We start from the raw sequence: 18,104 nt of genomic DNA on the forward strand, positions 1-18,104 counted from the left end.
ATAAAAAAAAAAAAATTGGAAAACGTGAAGCGCTATCAGTACTTTCCGGACACACTGTATTTAAACACAACTAGAGGCAACAGAAAATTATACAGACAGCAGTAGATTTTGTTCCTTCTTTCTGAACATTGTGGGTTTGTGTAAGGGATGGATGATAACACAATTACCACATATTAATCTAAAACGCTACAGATGTTTTTTTCTTAAATTTTGAGCGATACTGATGCCAATGCCAATACTGCTTATAATTTTAAAAGTGAATGTCATTTTTCAAAATAATGTTTTTGAATAAAATTATATATATATATATATATATATATATATATATATATATATATATATATATATATATATATATATATAATTTAAATTTGTTTTGTTTAAATCTGATTAACTTATTAAAATAAGTTAAAGTAGCATAAATACATTTGTTGTCTTGAAATTTTGTAAAATCATTTTTGATCAGTGTATATATGAGCAATATCACTCATAGCAGTGTGATATGGCTGTATATCAGCACTGGTGGGTTGTTCACTTTAGTGTCTCACCAGTGATGATATACAGCCATATCACACTGCTATGAGTGTGATATTCGTTTATACCACAGTTTGACGGCATAATCGTCACGAGAGAGTCACAAAATCCTTTTGTATGAGGAACTACTTCCATTCATTCATAGGTGATTATGTTCACATTTTATGATTATAAGGCTGAACGGCATGAAATAGCATCAGTCTAGAGACATTTCAGACGTTGCAATTGGGATATCACAATAATTAACCATGAAAAAGCCAAAGCAAACACTACCAGACTACGGTATAAATAATGCATTACAACAAAAAAAAGAGAGAGAGAGGGAGAGATCAAATTAGAAAGTCACTTACCTGTTTTATAAGAATTTGATTGAGTTTTTTCTCCTCTAAGGGCTTATTATGCAGTCTTGTGGTGGAACACCAACCTGCTCTGCTCAGTATGACAGGCTGATGGATACGAAGCACTGTCTCTCCGAAATTCTAAATATTTAAAATAGGCACTCTCCTTATAAATAAACTGCATAAATAAACTACATTCTCAACTAAATAAACCTCAAAAGTACATTATGTTGTCCAACAGCTGCAATATTTGTCAAACTGTAGTGAGTTTATTGATCTGCTGTCACTCTATGTGGGCGGAGTAATACAGAAGGGTGAAGAGGCTGTACGAGTACGGTTATTATTATTTTTTACTTTTATACTTCATATAAAACTACTTATTTCGATTTAAAAAAATAAATATTTTGACTTATAATTCCTAATGTTTAAACAACCTATACATAAATCTTAATAAGAATCAATAGCACCAACAAATAGCTTGCTTACATTTACTGATTTCTTAATTTAAAATGACTTTTTGTCTTCAGCATTCAACTTTTTAGTTTTTTGTAGTATTTATCGAGGCTCTGAAGATCACTGATTTCAGAAGAGCAAGTCTAATAATTAGATGCGAGTCTAACCAACCAAGAAATAGCAATACACTGTATCATAAGATGCGAGTCTGACCAATCATGAAAGAGCAGTATATCATCATCTGACTGGCTGATGATCATCCTGCACACAGTACTAAAAGCATTTAGTTATGAATAAACTATTAATATAGTTAAAATATTAATACTTTTTAGAAAATATCAATGTTGAATAAGTAGTTTTGGAGTATCGATTTATTATTGATGCACGCATTCCTAGTTTGTGTGAGAATCAGGAAAGGTGTGAGTGAATTCAAGCCATATATTGGTTTTAAAACAGAAAAAATTGTAAATCCTTGCTACTGCAGAGCTTCTACACTCCCCGTATAGACTCTCTGTGGAAGTGGTTAAAAGTGGACAAGCTCAAAACATTTCAGGCAATGTATTCACCTTTATTTTACATTGTTTATTCAAGGTCGTATTCACAGAAACACATTTTAATATCAGTTGTAAAAAGTAAATTATCTACAGATCTTAATGGTTTGAATTGCTGTCTGATTGTGCATGGCTACATGAATGTGTTTTGGTGCTGGGCATCAAAATTTGCCACATTTAACGTGGCTGCTAAAAAGACGATGTGGCTGAATTAACTTTGACATTTGTGGTACAAAAATTTTGTGTGCCACATTCTCTTACAAGACATCCGTACACTGACAGATCTGTTCAGGAGCAGCAAAGTTTGCATATGTGGCCTGAACAGCCAGATGGATTTACACTTGGCTGAATCTCAAACCACCAGATCGGGTTTCTGTCGGTCTTAAATGTGTCTTAGAGTTTCCAAGTGTAAATATCCCTGCTGTGATATAAACATGCAAAATCCACTGAACCTTAAAGGGATAGTTCAATCATATTATCATTTAATCCCCTTAGAATAATTCATGTTTCACATTAAAAAGGCTGTTCAAGAAAAAAAAGCATAAAAAAAGATCAAATATTGACGTGTTCACACTGTCACACTGTTTTTATTGGCAACCTTGTTTACTTATATAGATGTGAATCTCGAAATACTCACACAACAACTTAAGATAAAGGCTCAAACATCTGTATGAACGCTGAACTAAAGTTGTGTTTGTGCAGAGCTTAGTGAGGATAGCATATTACATTTCTGACAGGAATGAAAACAAGGCTCTGAGGGATATTAGTACAGAATGTCCAATGGATTCAATTTGATTTAAAGCGGACCTTTAGATGTAAACTTTAAAGTTTAAGCAATATGATGATTGAACAAAATGACAACGGTACAAGGCTTTAATGAGAAAAAAAGAAGGTAATTCCATGAAGCACTGTAAACACAACAGAATAGCAAAAAATGATGGGGAAATATAAATTAAATAGAAAACATTATAATATTAATATTATTAAACATAACTTCAATAAAATAATTGGTTGTATAGCTACAGGAACAGTATTTTAAAATTGTGTTACAAAATATGTAACTATATACTGTAACTGTATATAATATAACTGTAGTACTGTATATACAAGCCAACTTACAGATTTTAAAGTTTCTGAGAGTGGAGAGATTCGTAATAGCTGGTAGATTTGGTTCAAGACTTTTACAATCGTTTTTTTTTTTTTTTTTGATGCCTATGGGAAAAAAATCTTAAGGACTGCTGGGAAAACGTGTACAGACACTTTTTTTTGCGACTCTTTTCTAGATTGTGACTTTAGTAGATATCAAATATGGCAATGCAGAAAACTGCAAAGTCACAGCTAAAGTTCAAATGATGCACAATTTAATGCATTCATTTTTAATTAACCTACAGAATGTTTATACTTCAGTAAAATCTTGACGTGGCTTATATTAGGCTCTCTGTAAATTACCAAAACCACACATCACAATGCACATGCAGCATACCTGTAGCTTTTTCGCACTGTGTGACGTTCAATACACTTTAAACAATGCTATCTCCCAGCAATTTGTACAGTTTAGTAGGATTTGCACATCTCCAATGATGATTGGGTTTAGGGATGAGGTTTGGTGCCATGCCTTCTTTTAAAAATCGAACATTTTTGTTTGACTGAACTAAACTGACAAAAGGTAAATTAGTTTCCTTGTGAGATCAGGCTGGTTTAAAATAAAAGCTAGGGCTTTAATTAAAATATGGTTATGAGACCTGAACATTTAAGGGTGCGAAGTGTTCGACACCAAATTAAAGAAGTTGTTCACCCAAAAATGAACATTTTCCCATTCTAATTTGATCTTAAACTGTTTTTTTTAATCTGATGAATACACACAGACTTACACAAAAAAAGACATTTCGAAGAATGTTGGAAACTAGCAGTGGTGGAAAAAGTACTGAAAAATCACACAGTAAAAGTACCATTACTTGTCCAAGATGCAAGTCAAGTTAAAGTATCTCATGCAAATGTTACTCAAAGTACAAGTAAAAAGTAGCCCTTTACATGTAATTTGTGCATGTGTAAACGCAACATTCTGTAGTGCATTTAGTGATTTAAGCCATTTCAGTCATCATACAGTCAACATCTGCCATATTCTGATCAGTGACATGCAGTCTAAATCAAAACAGTCTAAACAGTCTCCTGGTAATTGAGTGTAAAGTATCTTCTTGGAGACTTTTAATGTATTTAAACAGTTTGCTGCATTTCTTAAGGTAGTTCAGTATGATGCAGTTTACTTTCTATTTGTAACTTGATTGGATAGGAATTACAGGATTGATTTTTCTAATCCACATAGACAGGAAATAATAAAGTAGTGACTGCAGGTTGAAGGAAAGTAGTGGAGTAAAAGTACTGATACAGCACTAAAAATGTACTCAAGGGAAAGTAAAAGTACACATTTTTAAAACTACTTACTAAATTACAATTTCAGTGAAAAAATACTTAGTTACAGTAGTTTGAGTATTTGTAGCTTATTACTTTACACCACTGGAAACTAGCCATTGAATTCTATATTTATTTTTTCCTGCTATGGGTTTCAAGGGGTAACAATTTCCACCAATCTTCAAAATGTCTTCAATTGTCTTCAAGAGTAACTGAAAATGAAGATTTACTCATCCACAAGTGGCTACAAGCTAAGCTTTTTTAAGTTTGAGTACTGACAAGCGCATTCTGTTGATTGCGGCTGATGAAGTTTGACATTATTTGTAGGTCTACTAAAGATGTTATATAATTTTATGAGTTATAAGAAAGCCACTGTCGGACACTGCACAAAACTGCTCATGTGGTTTTGAGCTGAGGAGGTTAACAATGCGCAGATGAAAACAAGATGTTGATGAGACACAAAATGTTTCTTCTCTTTCTTTCGTAACCTAATGAGAAACATGGCCAGTCGCTCTTTATAGTGAACATGGACTTGTCAGACGAGAACTTTTATTTGTTTATATTATAAACACAAGCACTTTTATTTTTGGCACATATACATGTTCTTGATGTTATCACTGTTCTTTATAATTTTACATGTAACCTTTACTGTTAAGCCCACAGGACCACATTCTCTTTGCACAATGTTTCTGCAGCACATCACGGTAATCAAACATGACAAACGAGCAAATCGTTTTTAAGTGAAGGACTGGTTGTTTGTTTTGTAAGACAGTGTTTGTAATCGATGAGATTAAAGTGTTTATTGCAGTTACATATTTTTGCTTAATATTGCTTTAAGGAACATGATTTCAGTCTATGTTTGTTGCTTCATCTTTATTTCAAAACAGGTTTACAAGAGGACAAGTACATTTCATATAATTGTTATCGAGGGTTGTCAGATGAGGAAAATGATAAAGGCAGTATTATCACAAAGCATATTTATTTTATAAGATTCAATACACTTTTAACTGAAACTCTTATTTTTTCCAGTTCTAAAGCTGCTGATTTTCCTTCTGAATAATACACTGCTTATTTACATTCAATATGTGTAGTTGTAGCTTTTATTTATTGAAATAAATGGTATGTGTTGATGTCTTACTGTGCATAAATGTGTTGACAAGTCGAGTATAATTAGCTAGCTAAAGTGAGGAATTGAAAAGCAGTCTTGTACACACACACACACACACACACACACACACACACACGCACACACGCACACATACACACACGCACACACACACAAGAAACATTTCTTATTATGAATGATAGAAACAGTTGTGCTGCTTTAAATTTCTGTAGGGGACATGTTTAGTTATCAATGCATTTTTATTTTTAAGTAAGTTACTGCAGTTTTATAAATTAAAGTAAATGCTGTTGTGAAGTTCCTAATCTTCAATGAAAACTTAAATGTGAATTACAGCTACACGAAAAGAGAAAGCAGAATTTTTTTCCCAAACTGTGCTTGAGCATGAGTTATAATTTATCATAATAGATCAGAAAATCAGCATATTTTAATGCTTTCTGAAAGTTCATCTGACATAAAGAGTAAAACAGAATTCATTCATTCAGCTGACTCTGAAAAATCATGACCCTAAACATAAAAAAAAACATTACTTCATGATGATTATTTATCACTATGAATATTTATATGCTGGGAAAAATGCTGGGTTTTTCCTACATGTTGACCAAACTCAAATCAATTAAATTAATCATTTTTAGGGCTTAATCATTTTAGGGCATTTTTAGTGGGTAGCACAATCGCCTCACATGTCACTGGTTCGAGCCTTGGCTGGGTCAGTTGGCATTTCTGTTTGGAGTTTGCATAATCTCCATGTGATTGCGTGGGTTTACTCCGGGTTCCCCCACAGTCCAAAGACGTGATATAGGTGAATTGAGTAAGCTAAATTGTCTGTAGTGTATGAGTGTGAATGTGTATGGATGTTTCCCAGTGATGAGTTGCAGCTGGAAGGGCATGTTGGCGGTTCATTTCGCTGTGGCGACCCTGGATTAATAAAGGGACTAAGCCGAACAGAAAATGAATGAATGAATAATCATTTTTACAAATGTAAGTGGATTAAACATAAAACAATTAAGTTGCCCCCCACCCCCCACAAAAAATTGTGTTGTTTCAACTCATTTTAAATATGTACAAACAGCAAAAGTCATTTTTTTAAGTGGTTACAATTATATTTTCCAATATAGTAACAAGTTTCCAATATTAGTCACAAATTGATGGATATAGAATTTCAATTAAAAACAATTAAGTTGTCCCCTCATAAAAAAGTAAGAATTGTGTTATTTTAACTAATTTTAAAGTAGTTTGAATAAACAGCAAATATATTTTTGACTGTATCCCATCACATATTTTATAATAAAATACACTATTCAAACCATTGTTGTTTAAATTGAAAAGTTTAATAAGTAATTGCTCAGAATACATCTGACATTGATCATGATAAAAATACCACACTCAACAGCATCCCATTTTAAACCTGTCACACATCGAGAGAGATGATATCACATCAGCTTCACTCTCCGTCGTCATTCAGAAAGGTCTTTCTCGTTGTTCTCTCTGAACAAGCACGTGGCATAATCCTAAATTGCTCCCAAAGCCTCACATACACATACAGAAAAAATATTTTTTTTTTATTTTAAGGCACCTCGAAACCCATTAACCAAAAACAAATAACTGTAAAATGAAAAGACCGAACATGTAAACCTTGATTTTGTCGAAGCGATTTAAACCTCTTTGCGTAAGGCCACCCGAACACTGCTGAAAATCTTCCCTAGGGCTTCAAACAGTGGGTCGCAGAAGGTGTGGATGCAGAGAGAGTAGATGCGGCTCAGGCACTGCGTCTCGATCAGATAGCTCTTGATGCAGGGCATCACGGCCCAAATGTGACAGAAGGAGATGCAGGCGAAGCAGAAGCCCCACAGCAGCGCCACCGGGATGCCAAAGACGGCCGACAGCACACGATAGCACCAGTACTTGGAGACAGTGAAGGTGGTGTAACTGGCCTTCCACACGCCGTCCATACTGTGGGTGCCATCAGGCTCGGCGATCACATCCTCGAAATCCACCTTGCATTATTGGGAGAGTAAAAAAAAGGATGCAATGATACCGGTTAGTACAAATGCAGACTACATTTTAAAGAACAGCCTTTTAAAGGGATAGTTCATCCAATTAATTCATGTGTGCGCTGTAAAACCCAAAAAGTTCAGGTAACTCATACCATGGTAACACTTTATTTTGATGGTCCATTTCAGTATTAGTAGACTGTCTGTTTAATATCTGTTGATATGCTCCTTCAATAGACATTTAACTGACTATAAGAAACGTTGCAAGTACATGTCAACTTACACTAAACCTAATGCCAACCTAACAGTCTACTTATAATGTAATGAGAATTAGTTGGCATGTAGATGCAATGTAACTTAAATTCAACATATACCATATACCTATACCATTTGAGGAAACAGATTGCAACAAACCATTTAAGTTCAAAAACTATTCCCAATGAATACTGTGAACTTAATTCATTTGAGTAAACGAAGCTAAAATTGAGTACTGTAAAAAGTTAAGTCAACTCAAACCGTTTGAGGAAACCAATTGCTACAAAGCATTTGAGTAAAAAAAAAACCTAATCTATATGAGTACTGTGAACTTACTCCATTTAAGTTGAAGTAATGAGGTATTTAATTCACTCATCACCTTCAATACTGAGTTCAAAACTGTTTTCAAATAGTAGAATAAACTTTCAGTAAATTTTGAGTCAACTACACTTATCTCATTTGATAAAGTTTTACAGGATTTTACAGTGTGATATCCTTGGCTTTATAATACTGTTGATAAATACGGCTTAATAAAACTACGCCATTATTAGCATTAACTCTACATTAATAGACGTTAGTAAGCAGTTTATAAATACATCTACAAATGTTGTATTCTTGACATAAGCACATAAATGTGCTTAATGATTGTGTTTTCATACTTTGTTAATGATTCATTTTTCATTACTAAATTATTACATTATTTACACTGTTATTTAAGAATTATTGGTGTTTTTTAAAGACTATTCAGAATGCGTAAGTAAATGATCAATATTTAATAATAATCTAGTTAATAAACTACTGTGTAGTTATGTTAAAGTGTTACCCTTTTTTCTTCTGTGGAACATAACAGACCTTTTTAGCTGAATCTGTGTTCCTTGGTAATCTGTAAAATGCAAGTCAAAGGTTGCCGGTTTTTAAAAATAAGCAACTCCAAATCAATCTCTATGATTCCTGAAGATACACTGTGGTCTTTTAAAGGGAATCAATCAGCCTGTGCAAGAAACCGAATATTATTTTGAAAATTATTAACTTTAATCTAAGTGTAGTGAGCCAGGCTTACAATCACTTCATGACAAACCATTTTGACAAAAAACTCACATCACCTCATGTCTGAGTACATGCTTGTGCATGCTACATTTACATTTAGCAGACAGTTTTGTCAAAAGCTTTTGCAATTGAGCAGGCATTCAGCAATTTAACAAGAAGAGGCAATACACACAAGAAGTTGCGAATCAAAGGAACTGTGCTCAGAGAATTAAGTGCTCAAGTGAGCAGTTGTTCAGCAGTTCTCTCTCTTTTAGAGAGAGAGAAAAGACTGTGTCTACAGGTGGTTTGTCAAGCCCACTCACTTGTGTGAAGCACACGTCCTCAAGTGACCGGAAGCTCACGCTCACTAAACTTTTGTGTGTTAAGTATTGGCCTATGGATGTAAGCTAATCATATTGTAAATAACATTCAATTTCTTGCACTGTTGCACAGACCAAGCGTTTAACTTCCTAAAACCTCAGTGCATCACCAGGACCCACGGGGATTGATTTAGACTTGCTTGTATGTGTTATTTCTAATGTCAAAAACTGATTTCCATTGACTGCCATTATAAGAATCACAAAGGAGCACAGATTCAGCTAAAAATCTTCTTTAATGTTCTTGTGAAGGAACAAGCGACATGCAACTTATACAATGGCTTGAGTATGAGTAAATTAGCTATGAATTTAGATTTTTGAATGAATTACTCCTTTATGAAGTTTGTTTTCCATTCTTTTAACTTATTAATTCACCATATTTTGTCATTTATTATTATTATTGATGTTGTTTGTTATATAACACGCAAAAAGCAATGTTTATCTTTCAGATTTTTTGTTATATATTTTTATGTGTGTTTTAAGTTAACCATTTTCTGGAACTTATTTATTAACAGTAGTATTATTTAATTTCACATTTATTTATTGCTATTCTGTATTCAAGTGCAACCATTTAAACAACTGCTGCAAGTGGCAGTGTATAATATCAATCGTCTGTTATTTTTTTCTATTCTTTTAACTTTTAACATTCGTTAACTATTCCTATTTTAATTATATATAATATAATTAAATATTTATTTTATTTAAATTAATATAATATTTATATGCTTTTATTTATTTATTTACTTTGCCCTTTTGAGCTATTAATAATGGAAGAGGTCATGATGGGTAATGATTGACCTTTTTACACTGTAATTGTCATTAAACCAATAAGCTTCAAATAAAGTCTAAAAAAACAGAGATGTGCCAAAACTTGTTTATCATTTTGTGCAGAAGTCAATGTCAGTGATCTGGCAGTGATGGGCTCTTTTCTAGTTGAGCTCCTAAAATGGATGATGATTAATTCTCCAAACAGCGACATTGGATATCAAAATCCCCCATCAGTAAAGGCAGTCTGGCACCTTGTTTATTTTAGCTTCAATCTCATAACAACTCCAGAGCATTAACAACAACTATTTCAGTAAGTTATTTCAAATCTTTATGTACCTTCTATTTAAAATACACTGAAAAAATCTTCTGCAATTGAGGCAAAGGCCAGGTGTCTTATTTTGGAGTTTGCATCAAATGAAATGCAAAACGGTGGTTATATATAGATTGAAAGCATATTAAATCCAAGTAAAGTGTCTGATTTAGTGTTTAAGTTTCAGTTGGTTAAATTCCAAGTGATCATACTAAATAAATTTGAAAAATGTTTATTAAAACGTTTTGGTTCAAAATGGGTAAAAAATGTAAATGTATATGTGAATGATAGAGACAAAGATTAAGAAATAATCTTAATAATCTTATAAAGAGATTAAAATAATAATTTTAAGTAGAATTTTAGGAATTTCGAGATTTTTGGTTTTGTTTGTTTCTTTTCAAATTATTATTATTATGAATTTACCTGGCAATATTTTGGTATATAAACTTAATAATAAATTAAAGTGACTAATATTTTAGTCATTTTTATCTGCAAATTGTGGTAAAAATGAATGATAATCCCACATTTAGCATAAGGAATTAAAACAGAACAAAAGTGACAAAGACAATGTAACAATGTAACTTTACATTGTTACAAAAAGTCTTTCGGATAAATTTAGTTCTTTCAATGTTCTCAAAGAAAATGTATATGTTAAAATAATGGCACATTTTACAATATTGATAGCAGCAAAGCAACATATTAGCGTGATTTCTAAAGGATAATGTGAAAGCAAAGACTGGAGTACTGATGTTTAAAATTTGCAATCAAAAGAATAAATTATATTTAAAAACACATTAAGATAGTTAACAATAAATTCAAGTGATAAAAACTATCATATAAATAAATACTACCTTTAGAACTTTTATGAAACAAATCCAGCCCTAATGAGCATTAAACATTTCTTTCAAAATCCAAACCCAATACATAAAACAGTGACAAGTATTAAACTGTCATGTTGTTTAAAAACTATTCCTCTCATATAATCCCCTGTTGCCCTGATATGTACTTACAAATGGAACTTTAATTGTTCTATAAACATAATCCCATCATAGCAACAGTGTTTTTAACCACAACATTGACCATCGACTCACAGTCAGCAGTGAAAAAATACCAATTGATGATTTGTATTATACATAACACAGTGGTCAGTATAAACTGCACATTTTCGCCTACTAATCTAGTGAATTATTAAAAGGCATGGGAAGAAGTAATAGATTTGAATGTCTGACACACCCTTTGAGCTCCTTCTATAAATACTGATAGTATGGCCTGTCCTGACAGATGAAGTAGGTTCACTGCTATTTTTGGCTCTAGAGCATAAAGTGTTGTGCTTCTCACACGCAAGCAACTCGGTCTCCAAGCACCAGATCACCAGTGCACTCGTATCAACTTCGCCATTTAGGAAGTTACTGGATAATTTGGATGCTTTATCAGTTTCTCAAAATCTATTTATAGTTATGTGTACATATTTTTGACAAATAATATATGCTTAATGGGTTTAATTACTGATATATACAGTTGAAGTGAGAATTATTAGCCCCCCTGAATTATGAGCCCTCCTGTTTATTTTTCCCCCAATTTCTGTTTAATGGAAAGAAGTTTTTTTTCAACACATTTCTAAACATAATAGTTTTAATAACTCATTTCGATTAACTGAATTATTTTATCTTTGCCATGATGACAGTAAATAATATTTGACTAGATATTTTTCAAGACACTTCTATACAGCTTAAAATGACATTTAAAGGCTTAATTGGGTTAAATTATGTTAACTAGGCAGGCTAGGGTAATTAGGCAAGTTATTGTATAATGATGGTTTGTTAAAAAACAAAACAAAAAATACTTTTTTTCAGAAGAAAAATATTATCAGACATACTGTGAAAATTTCCTTGCTCTGTTAAACATCATTTGGGAAGTATTTATATATATATTATAAAATGTAATGTAGTTATGATTTTTCTGTGGAAGCTTTCTGAAAATGTTTGCTTAGATGGGATTTAAATATAAATCAGCCACCAGGTGAAAGAAAAATAAATTGTGAATAATTTATATTGCAAATATATGTCAACTAACGTTCGCTGCTTTCAAAAAATAACTATGCTTTTACTTGGTCAGTAGGTGAGTAGGTAAAAAAAACTAGGTTAGTGTAGTTAAACCATGGTAACCACATGGTTTTACTACACTAGTTTAATTAACTACGACATTTGCAGTAAAACTATGGTTATACAAATGGTTATTACAACAAAAAAAAACATGATGTACTCAGAAAAAACAGATGGTTACTACACTTTTACAAGAATAAAAACATGTTTAATGTTTGTCAGGAATTAGAGAATTAATAGACTTTTAGGTTAAGGTTTTTGACTTGTATTGACATTTGACACTTGACATTTGTAGGATAATTACAGTCAGTTTAATGTCTGTTTGCGGACCATCAAATTAAAAATTGTTATAAAGTAATATTGTGATATTAAGCAGATGGTGTCCGAATACTGTAACGACTGCTTATTGACATAGTTGGGCTACTTATAGTTGTGTAATGGCTATACTTGAAAATATAAAATAAACACAGGACAAAACGTGATGAAGTGCTTATATTCACCAAAATTCTCATGTCTCGATTAGCGATAATTTGTCTAACTAACAAGTTTTGGATTCATAATGGTGTTCCTGAGGTACTAAATATACTAAATTTACAAGCTGTTTTATTGATGCCTTTTCAAATACGAAACACCAATTCAGCAATAACACGAGACACGATACATTCTGGTAAGTTGTAGCATTTCTTCTAACATACAGTACCATCTAAAGTTCAATCATGTTCTTATACTAACTTTATATCACTTTAGTGTCCAACTTTATTTCCTCACTCTCTCGACTGACAACAGATGGCCCGCCTTCCCTAACTACAAGTTAATCGATATAAAAATATGATTGGATTCTAATCGTGTTTGTCAAAATATGCTGTAACATGATTGGCTACAACTGATTAGGTCATTTTCACTCACCAGAAAAACTACTCTCTACTATACCACTATCTACTACTGTCATCAACTACTTTCTCTCAGCAATTTTAGATAAGAATACTGTACAAAACATGATTTTACTTTTTATAATCAGTTGTGAGAATAAAAATAGAGTTGACTGTAATAACCAAAAGAAGCCATGTCAAAATTAAATGTTACTAATGCCATACCTTCACAACATCTTCATTGATTTGCTTCGGGTCCCTGTTGATCAAGTCGATCTCTTTGGTGTGACTGTCCCTCAGGATCTTCTCCTCGTTGGTGTTGTACTGGTCCGCCATATTGGGCGCCTCTGGCCCAAGAACTGTCAAAATGTGATAGTGTTGCAGAGGTGTCCGATAGGAGAAGAGTAAAGCAAACTAACTGAGCGAGTGAAGAAAAAGTGGGGCAGCCTTCAGTCCCTCTTAATTCTCCAATGTGTGGACTGTCGACAGGCCAGGAATGGTAGAGACAGCTGCGGCGGCCAGAGCTCCTGTCTAAAGAAGGCTCCTGTCTCTCTCTCTCTCCTGTCTCACCCTGCGGTGTTAACCCTCCTCTACACCCACACATTACCTATTCTGACCCACACTGCCCAAACTGCCAGCTCCATAACTCACACACTGGGTAAAACCAGCGTCACATTTCACACACGGCTGTAGGGTCAGCCAGGCAGGAGTTGCACAGTGGCATGAATTTCCACTGTCAAGTGTTGCTCAGAAAGTCAGATAATAATAGTTGTGTATTTCAATACTGACAGTTGCTGTAGCTTATATGTACAGTGTAGTCAATATTTGAAGTGGATAAAAAAAGAGGGTTTTTAAAATAGTCCTAAGACATGAATGGGTGTAATTTGATCATTTTACTTTGATGAAAGGGTTTGATCGACACCAAATGATGATTATTGTATATCTTGCCATAAGTAAAATTAAATATAATATACAAAATATTTAACTTATTACATTTAAGTACACAATTGATTAAATATATATTATTTATTTATAATATTTGATTATATTTTGATATATGATATACAGATTTTTGATATTTGATATATAAATTTAAAACATGGTTCAAAAATACACAAATCCAATTCATAAATTCACAACATGATTCAAAAATACACAAATCCAATTCGCAAGTCCAAATCACGATTCAAAAATACACAAATCCAATTAATACATTTAAAACATGATTCAAAAATACACAAATCCAATTAATAAATTCAAAACATGATTCAAAAATACACAAATCCAATTAATAAATTCACAACATGATTCAAAAATACACAAATCCAATTCATAAATTCACAACATGATTCAAAATACACAAATCCAATTCATAAACTCACAACATGATTCAAAAATACACAAATCCAATTCGCAAGTCCAAATCACGATTCAAAAATACACAAATCCAATTCGCAAGTCCAAATCACGATTCAAAAATACACAAATCCAATTAATACATTTAAAACATGATTCAAAAATACACAAATCCAATTCATAAATTCAAAACACAATTCCAAAATACACTAATTTAAATCATTTGTGAAAAATATTTATGCTTATTAATTGTGAATTCACAAATTTAAAATTTTTAAATTTAATTTTGTAAATGTAAATTGTGTTGCACATGTATGAATTTTAGTTTATAAGTTTATTATTTTTGAGACTGATCTGGCTCCATAAGAACTGCCTGAAATTTTGAACAAATAGATTAGCTTTATAATGTTAAAATAATTTTATTTTTCAAAAACAGATATTTCACATAAATAAATAAATGTTTATTTATTTATTTATTTATAAATATATAATGTATTTATTATTTAATTGATTTATTAATAAATTTATTTAATTTATTAATTAAAAAGCTGTTCTAATAAAATTCTTATTTAAAACTTTTGCATTTTTTTAACATTTTTATTCAGTAGTCACAGATTAAGTAACAGTTTTAGATGTTCTGTATTCTGCAGATACTATACACATTATGCACTCAGAAAAAAAATCAGTAATTGAGGTGGTCCCTTTTTAAACCTAGGCACATTATTACCTACTAAACAATATGAATATTAGCTTTAATATTTATTTTAATGATAAACATTAATGGCTTCTAAAATTTACCATCTCAGTGATACAGTACGGACAATTTAGCTTACCCAGTTTACCTGTACCATATGTCTTTGGACTTGTGGGGGCAACCGAAGCACCCAAATGAAACCCATGCAAACGCTGGGAGAACATGCAAACACAGAAATGCCAACTGATTCAGCCAGGGCTCAAACCAGCGACCTTCTTGCTGTGAGACGAGTGTGCTACCCACTGCACCACCGTGCTGCCCTATATTATTAATATTAATAGTAATAAAAGCAATAATGAACTGGAGTGATAATTTAATTTGAAACTACATGCAATAAGAAAGCAGTTATTTAAAATTTTGATAAATATTTACCAATTTCATAAATGCCACCTTGATGAACAGAATAATTTTCTTTAAACAGAAAACAAAAATAGTAGTGTATATTATATTGTTTTTCTGTATCATTTTGTGTTTTATATAAAGAATGATGTTCTTATTATGAAAAACAAAACAAAAGGATTTTTTAACTTATTTTTCCCTCAGATGTGCCAAAAATAGGAACAGGGGTTGTAAATGTGCCGGAGGTGTGTGTGGAATGTCTTTCTGCTAATTAGAGAAACATTTGACAGTGTTCTGTGAGTTGGGATGGGGTTCAGGTCCTGAGGGAGAGAGAAGCACAAAAATACCCCACCCAGACATGCCCGTGTCTACTGTTTATATCTGTGCCACTGTTATAACTGTGCATAAGGTGTCAACTATACTTAACACAGATACTCGCCGTCCCCTAAGCTCTTTACAGTTAAAAGTTTAAGATAAGTATGATATTCTTTGTTTCTAAAAGAAGTCCATTCTGCTCTCCAAGACTCCTCTCCATTATAATCTAAAATACAGACAGTAAAACAGTGAAATATTATTCATTCATTCATTTTCCTTTGGCTTAGTCCTTATTTCAGAAGTGATAAGAATAAGATTTCAGAATAAGCCGCCAACTATTCCAGCATATGTTTTACACAGCGGATGCCCTTCAAGCTGCAACCCAGTACTGGAAAACACCCATACACACTCATTCACACACAGACTCATACACTATGGCCAATTTAGTTTGTTCAATTCACCAATACCACGTCTTTGGACTGTGGGGGAAAGTGAAGCACCCGGAGGAAACCCATGCAAACACAGGGAGAACATGCAAACTCCACACAGAAACGCCTCCTGGCCCAGCCGCGGACTTGAGCCAACAACCTTCTTGCTGTGAGGCGACAGCGATAACCACTGTGCGGCCAGTGAAATATTATTTCCATTTAAAATGTTTTCTTATTGAATGTAGCTTAAAATGTCATTTATTCCTCTGTATTTTCTGATTCACTCCAGTCTACAGTCACATAAACCTTCATAAATCATTCTAATTTTCTGACTTACTGTTCTATCATATTATTTAAACTCAATCATAATAATGATTCATATAATTGCCAATGCTAATAACATTCCTCCGCAGCTTTGTGGAAATTGATACATTTTATGTAATGTAATGTACCGTGTATTTATATAGGACATTCATCGTGTATAGCCATACACCCAAAGCGCTTCACAATCATGAGGGGGGTCAGTGTGCATTTGGATGATGCGACAGCAGCCACAGGACAAGGATGCCAGTGCGCTCAGCATGCAGCAGCAATCGGTAGAGTGGAGAGACAATTTGGTAGATGGGGATGATTGGGAGGCCATGATAGGTAAGGGACGATGAAGGGAATTTGGCTAGGACACCGGGGTTACACCCCTACTCTTTAGCCTACGAGAAGTGCCATGGGATTTTAACAACCACAGAGAGTCAGAACCTCGGTTTAACGTCTCATCCGAAAGATAGCGCTCACTGACAGTATAGTGTCCCCTTCACCATACTGGGGCTTTAGGACTCACATAGACCACAGATTAAGTGCCCCCTGCTGGCCTCACTAACACCACTTCCAACAGCAACCTAGTTTTCCCATGTGGTCTCCCATCCAGGTACTGACCGGGTTCAGCCCTGCTTAGCTTCAGTGAGTAGACACTCTTGGCCTGCAGGGTGATATAACTGTGGCGATTTTAGTATTTAATTGATGAGAAGAAAGTCCAAATAACATCGTTTATTTGAAACAAAACCTTTTTAAATTATAAATGTCTTTATTTTCACTCTTGAAACTCAATGTGACCTCAATGAATAAAATAATATACATATTTAATTGTATTTTTTAATGGTACTGTATTGCAGTTGCAAATTTTATGAAGCAGCCCAACAGTTTGCAATGCTGATAACAATTATAAATGTATCTTGAGCAACAGATCATGATATTATAACAATTTCTGAATAATTATTCTACACTAAAGACTGGAATAATGATAATTCACAATTAAAATCAATAAACAACTGTCATTTTAAATTGGAATATTTCAAATTTTTACAAATATTTTCATTATATGGAGTTAACTAGTTAACAAAGGTTCGGCAGTGGAACCATGCCTCACTTTGCTTAACTAACCAATCACCTACTCCCTAAACACTTATGTAAGGCAGACCAGCACTCTACTGTTCTTCTCATTCTCTCGAACCCACCCTCCTCCTCCCTCCATTTCCTTGCTTCTCACTAGCAATCCTTATAATCATCTCTTTCCTCCTAGGTTGAATTGGGAGGTCCAATCACTCCACCAAAATATTACAGAGGCAGTACCCCCATTTTGAGTCTCTGGGCATCATAGCAGGACGCCCGATCAACATGTTCACTGTTTATTCTCTTACTTGCATTCCCCTTCAGCCCACTGTTCCCTTACCATCCCTTTCATCCCTACATACCTACAATAAAGTCTAGCTCAATGTGTGGCATGGTTCATGCTGCTGAACATATATTTAT

At 33.2% G+C, this 18,104-nt stretch overlaps 1 protein-coding gene across 1 annotated transcript; it reads right to left on the bottom strand.

Moving 5' to 3' along the window:
• Positions 1-6,717: 6,717 nt before the first annotated feature.
• Positions 6,718-13,679, bottom strand: cav3 (caveolin 3). Its single transcript, XM_056460341.1, has 2 exons — positions 13,335-13,679; positions 6,718-7,405 (listed from the first exon to the last, which is right to left on the bottom strand). The coding sequence occupies exons 1-2, from the start codon at positions 13,443-13,445 to the stop codon at positions 7,064-7,066; spliced, it is 453 nt and encodes a 150-aa protein (XP_056316316.1). The 5' UTR covers positions 13,446-13,679; the 3' UTR covers positions 6,718-7,063.
• Between the last annotated feature and the right edge of the window lie 4,425 nt (positions 13,680-18,104).

This window comes from Danio aesculapii, chromosome 6 (genome assembly GCF_903798145.1).
Source record: "Danio aesculapii chromosome 6, fDanAes4.1, whole genome shotgun sequence".
Classification (NCBI taxonomy): domain Eukaryota; kingdom Metazoa; phylum Chordata; class Actinopteri; order Cypriniformes; family Danionidae; genus Danio; species Danio aesculapii.

Excerpts from the sequence above, each read along its gene's own strand:
- cav3 (XM_056460341.1), bottom strand. The coding sequence starts at position 13,445 with ATGGCGGACCAGTACAACACCAACGAGGAGAAGATCCTGAGGGACAGT. Across the intron at positions 7,406-13,334 it reads TCAATGAAGATGTTGTGAAG|GTGGATTTCGAGGATGTGAT; the intron begins GTATGGCATTAG and ends CAATAATGCAAG.